Raw genomic sequence first — 6,000 nt, forward strand, 5'->3', positions numbered from 1 at the left:
CATGGTGGTACTTGCCTGTAATCACAGCACTTATGAGTTGGAGGCAGAGTGACCAGGAGTTTAAGGCTACCGGAGATCCTGTCTGACAGCAACTATATCAAAACACACACACACAAACACAAATTAATAAATAACCATGTGGCATTCCACACTGTATGCTTTAAAATGAAGTATCAATATGTATTCATCTATAATAGGTGGATTTTCTCCATAACATACAGATTATATGATCTTTGCAATTTAACAGTTCAATATTCTCAGTCAGAACTGAAAATACTAAATATCAATAATGGCTTATTCATCTGTTGTATGTAGAACTTCCCAGGCCATGGTATCCTGGTATTTGGCTAGCTACCCTTTCAGTTCGGCTATAAAGACAGTTTAAACTGAAGTTAACATTTCAACCATTAAATTTCAGAAAATCTAGCTTTCATGAGGTAGCTGCACCCACCCACTTCTTCTCTGGATCAGTGACTGGGATCAGATGCCTGCGGTCTCGGCTGTTTGATCCAGAAGGCTGGAGACCAGCCTGGAAGCCATAGGGAGTCTCCAGCTCTGATAAGGAGAGAGGAGAAAATGGATAGGGAAAAGAAGAGGGAGTGGGGAGGCAAAGAAAGAACAGGGCAAGTGAAACAAAGTTCAGAGAGTGGGAGAACAGTTTTTTACTTCAAGGCAGAGCAGCTGCATCAACATTTCTGAAGATTTGGCTCCTGCTCCATGCTTGGCACCTTCCCAGACATTTTAGGATTTTCCTAGACTTTCTTAAAAATTTTTAACTTTTATTGATTCTTTGTGAATTTCACATGATACACCCCATCTCATTCACCTCTCCATTCCTCCATATTTGCCCTTTGCCCTTGCAACCTCCTACCACCAAAAGAAAACAGAAAAAAATAACAACAACAACAAAAATCTCATCAGGGAAGGTGCAGTGTGTCTTGGTGTATCACACAGTATGCCCCTTTGCCCCAGAAAGCTGTACTTGCAAATGTTCATTGCAATGAGTCATTGGTCTGTTTCAAAGCCTCTGACTTCTGCTGTACTATCAATACTGGATCTTCCACAGGACTCCTCTCAGGTATCCTATTGTTTCCCTGTGTCCTGGAGATCCTGAAGCTGTTCTACAGGATCAGTTCTTTGTACACTCCAACAGTTCATGGTCAGAATAGATGTTGGGGTGCGCCAACTCAAAGCCCTAGACCTTAGCCTGGTAATAGCTCAGTAGTCAGCCCACCCCACTCTACTGCTCCTGGACCACCAGGGCTACCTCTCCCAGGCAAGGGTAAGGTCAGCTCTCTTGCCATTGGCAGCTGACAAGTTGCGGGAATGGCTCTCCTAAGCTAATGCTATGGAGGGCAGCTTTCCCTCATCCACACTTCAAGGGCCAGCTCTCCAGCACTGCCTCAGCAAGGGGAAGGTCCGGCTCTCCTGTGACCCGACCACCACGACCAGCTTCTACTGATCTGCCCACAAGGTACAGAGCCTGCCCTCTCAAAGGCTGCAACCACCAAGGGGTGAAACCAGCTCTCGCCCACACATGCCACCATGACCAGCTCTGTTGTGCTACCCAGGGGAGATTCAGGGCCACTCTCCCAAGTGCTGCAGCTGGTGAGGAACAGGTCAGAGCCAGCTCTGTGCAACCCTCAGGCATCAACATGGCTTCCGGCAACAACAAGACCAGGGAAGTCTTCATGGCCTTTTGGGGTAACATGAGTCATAAACAATGTCCCAGGCCCCTGCTGCTAGAGTCATGGACCCTAACATGGTCCCTGGTGGCAGCACATGCCTGGACATCACTATGGCCTCAGGTGTCAGCACAGGCTACTCAGATCAGGCTGTTTGTTCCCCATGATCCTCATGTCATCAGTTCTGCCTCTGTTCAAAATATATAAACTGTTCTGCTTCTGCATCTTTCTTTCCCATTTCTCCACCTAATATGTCCTCATCATAGTGGGTCTGGCCCTGCCCATGTGGCAATGTGTTGTAAAGGGGATTCTCCAGTGTTTACCGCCCCATCAGCACCACATCAATGTCACTAGCCATTTTCATTTATTTATTTGTTCATTTTTGGTTTCTCTCTTTTGGAAAGGTCTCAGTGAATGACTGTATACAGACTGGCTAGGAACTCAGTCTGCAGACCAGGATGACTTTGAGATGTTCCTGCATAACCCTCCAGTGTTTTATATATTTAAGAGCTGAACCTCTACACCCAACATTAAGGTTGTTTTAGCCTTTGAAAAATTGACTGCTGTAGAAATTTTCTGTGACAGGATCTCATTTTATACCCCATGCCAGTTTCGAAGGTTTTATCTTGGTATATCATCCCAAGTCACAGGGCTCACCCTGTCTGAGTCTTGAGCTTCACAGGCATCTTGGCAGTCTTTGTAATTACTTGCATCCAGTAGCTTTGGACCTTTCTTTCTTTCTTTCTTTCTTTCTTTCTTTCTTTCTTTCTTTCTTTGTTTTTTTTTTAAGACAGGATTTCTCTGTAGCTTTAGAGCCTGTCCTGGAACTAGCTCTTGTAGACCAGGCTGGCCTCAAACTCACAGAGATCCCCCTGCCTCTGTCTCCCGAATTCTTGGATTAGAGGCATGTGTCACCACAGCCTGGCACTTTGGATATTTCTTGAAAACATGTCTTGTTATGCTGCCTTCAGTATTCTGCAGCTCGCATTCCTCTTGTCTCAACCTGCAGATCAATGACCACCACACCTGACTACCAGCATCCTATAGAAAATGGAATGAGTCTTGGATTCGCTTCCCAGAATGCACATGGAGACTCACAACTCATTTGTAACTCAAATTCCAAAGAATTTGCATATCCTCTTCTGACCTACACAGGGGGAAAAAGCAACAGCAACAACAAAAATGTATATACAATAAAAGAGAAAGAAAAAAGAAAATTTATAAAAGAGATAATTCTTTTCATCTGTTTTTCTGTATCTATTTCAAGCTAATTAATGTTATAAGTGTGAGGGGTCTGATGAAAACAGCGATTATTGGGAGTGTAAACTTCTGCTCAGACTATATAATGTGCTCGGAAGTGAAAGGCTCAGTCAGTGAGTATGTCCATGTGGAGGGCCCAGCTTAAGAACCAAATGTCAACCATGATGCTGGGAGTGGATGAACCTCTTCTCTAAGGCTTCCTGTTGTCAGACTGACACTTGTTGAATTGCTTACTGGGCTGCATAAAGGCCAAAGGCCATTTCTCTTTGCTAAAAGTTTTATTTCTAAACTCCTGTGACATTCATGGCCTCAACTGGATTCAAAGAATTTAAATTTGTCCAAAAGATATAAAACAGTTTCTGGAATAGAGTATCTTTCTCAAACTATCACCATTAACCAATCAAGGGGTCAGACAGTAAAAGAAAAGAAAAGAAAAGAAATTCAGGAAAATGATTATCTTATTACTGTCAGAGTTCATCAGAAACAGAAACAACACCTTCTAATAGCCTCATAAATACTCTCCCACCTTCAGCTACTAGAAATGCTGGATCATTTCCCATGAAGGTTTATCAGGCGGGTCGGGCCTTGAGGTGGACTGAGGCGAAGCCAAGATGAGTGATTCCTGGAGGCAGTGAAGGGCACGGCCTGGCACTCTTGATTCCTCAAGGATCGGCCTAGCAGCGGGGTAAGAGAACGAATTGATCAGTAATTGCCTCCGCCCCCCCAATTCCTCTTGACACTTCGCAACAGCATTGTAAAGCGGGAGAAAGCATTCATTGTGTTCGAGGAGAATTCAGAAAAAGGATCCAGTAGTAGGAAAAAAATGAAGCCAACAGGCACAGACCCAAGGATCTTGTCTTTAGCTGCTGAAGTAGCGAAAAGTCCTGAACAAAATGTTCCTGTTATATTGTTGAAGTTAAAAGAAATAATAAACAACACCCCTTTGGGAAGCTCAGAGTTGAAGAAAGTGAAACAAGATATATATTGTTATGACCTCATTCAGTATTGTCTATTGGTTCTCAGTCAAGATTGTTCTCGAATCCAGGGTGGTTGGACTACAATTTCCCAGCTTACACAGATACTAAGCCATTGCTGTGTGGGCTTAGAACCAGGAGAAGATGGAGAAGAATTTTACAAGGAATTACTTCCATCAGCTGTCGAAAATTTTCTTATCTTGGGGAGACGATTACAAACATGTTTCATCAATGCAGCTAAGGGTGAAGAAAAAGATAAATTACTACATTTTTTCCAAATTGTGACAGATTCTCTCTTCTGGTTATTGGGAGGTCATACTCAACTCATACAGAATGTACTGCAGAGTGATCATTTCTTACACTTACTGCAAACTGACAATGTTCAAATAGGAGCTACAGTCATGACTCTGCTACAGAATATACTACAGATCAACAGTGGTGATTTACTGAAAATAGAAGGAAAAATCCTGCATTCTATTTTAGATGAAATTCTTTTCAAGCTTTTATCAACTCCTAGTCCAGTCTTAAGAAGTATTACTACAAAGCTCCTCCTAGTGCTAGCTGAATCTCATCAGGAGATTTTGATTTTACTGAGACTAAGTGCTTGCTACAAAGGACTCACAAGTCTACTAAATAAACAGGAAAATATGACAGAATTTAGTCGAGAACTTAGACAGCTGGTTGGTCTTTTAACCCCTAAAGTCCATCAGGAAGTAGAAGAACAGAAACTACATAAAGCAGCTTGCTTGATTCAAGCCTATTGGAAAGGTTTCCAGACCAGAAAGAGATTAAAGAAGCTTCCGTCTGCTGTGATTGCTTTGCAGAGGAGTTTCAGATCTAAACGAACAAAGGCATTGTTGGAGCTAAATAGGCAAAAAGAAGAAAAAGACCTCAGATTAAGATTGCAGCTTCAAAGACAGAGAGCCATGAGACTTTCCCGAGAGTCACGCTTGAGTATGCTTGAAATCGTTCATCCAGGTCAACTGGAGAAATACAATAGGGAAATGGAAGAGAAGTCAGCATTGACTATCCAGAAACATTGGAGAGGATACAGGGAAAGGAAGAACTTCCGCCAACAGAGGCCAGCTCTCACAGAGTATAAAGCAGCTGTTACACTTCAAAGAGCAGTTCTTAAATTCCTAGCAAAGTGTCGTAAGAAAAATAAACTATTTGCCCCTTGGCATGGACTCCAAGAACTCACCGATGAACGCAGAGCTGAACTGAAGCAACAAGTGGATGACTATATTAGAAGACATCCATGAAGGTTTATCAGAAATATGATCTACTTTGAAAATATTACTATTGATCACATTTCATAAATCTGCTGAATACACAGCTCTTAGCATTTTATTAAGCCATGTGTATAGCCTGCCACATTTTTGTGGTGCTTGTCCTGTGTGGAAGACTGTAAATCCTGGACCTCTTGCAAATTTGCAAGGGCTTTCTAAAGCAATGTGACTAACGGTCATGGCCTGCTGCTTTTGGCTTACATGCATTGTTAGCTAGATGTTTGGAGGACAAGGATTCTGTCTGGGATATGTCCAGAATCTTTCCTCTTCCCATTACCCTGTGAGTAAAAACAAATGGGACCACAGAGAAGGATACCCTGCCCTAAAGTGATCACCTCACCAGCCCAGTGTTATGGCTTTGTAGCATGGCCTATAGCTACCATATTCTAGAACACTGCAATACTACTAGATTGGCCAAGAAAAGATATAAATATTAAAATCACTTACTGCATTTGGTGCACCATCATGCATTCTTGATGTATATTTATAGTGGCAGTAGACTTCAAAATACAGCAAAATCCTGTGTCTTGGATTGGTGTAGAAGATCCTTCGGTTTATGTGTTGCTTTCATTGGTTGAATAAAGAAACTGCTTTGGCCTGATAGGTAGGTGGAGAAGACAGAACTGAATATTGGGAGGAAGGGAAGAATGGCAGAGGCCATGAATCTTTGGCCTGAGACAAACACTGGTTAGAATCATGCTGGTAAGCCAGAGTCATGTGGAGATTACACAAAGTAATAGAAATGGGTTAAATTAAGATGTAAGAATTAGCCAATAAGATGCTAGAGCTAAT

At 42.4% G+C, this 6,000-nt stretch overlaps 1 protein-coding gene across 1 annotated transcript; it reads left to right on the forward strand.

Annotated features, from left to right (window-relative positions):
• The first annotated feature begins 3,760 nt into the window (after positions 1-3,760).
• On the forward strand, positions 3,761-5,181 carry LOC130880104 (IQ calmodulin-binding motif-containing protein 1-like). The gene has a single exon (XM_057778970.1). It carries the CDS (start codon positions 3,769-3,771, stop codon positions 5,179-5,181), a length of 1,413 nt encoding a protein of 470 aa, XP_057634953.1. The 5' UTR covers positions 3,761-3,768.
• Positions 5,182-6,000: the final 819 nt, after the last annotated feature.

The sequence above is a fragment of the Chionomys nivalis genome, chromosome 8 (assembly GCF_950005125.1).
Source record: "Chionomys nivalis chromosome 8, mChiNiv1.1, whole genome shotgun sequence".
Taxonomy (NCBI): Eukaryota; Metazoa; Chordata; class Mammalia; order Rodentia; family Cricetidae; genus Chionomys; species Chionomys nivalis.

Bases quoted from the DNA above. Each gene is read 5' to 3' on its own strand.
- LOC130880104 (XM_057778970.1), top strand. From the start codon at position 3,769: ATGAAGCCAACAGGCACAGACCCAAGGATCTTGTCTTTAGCTGCTGAA.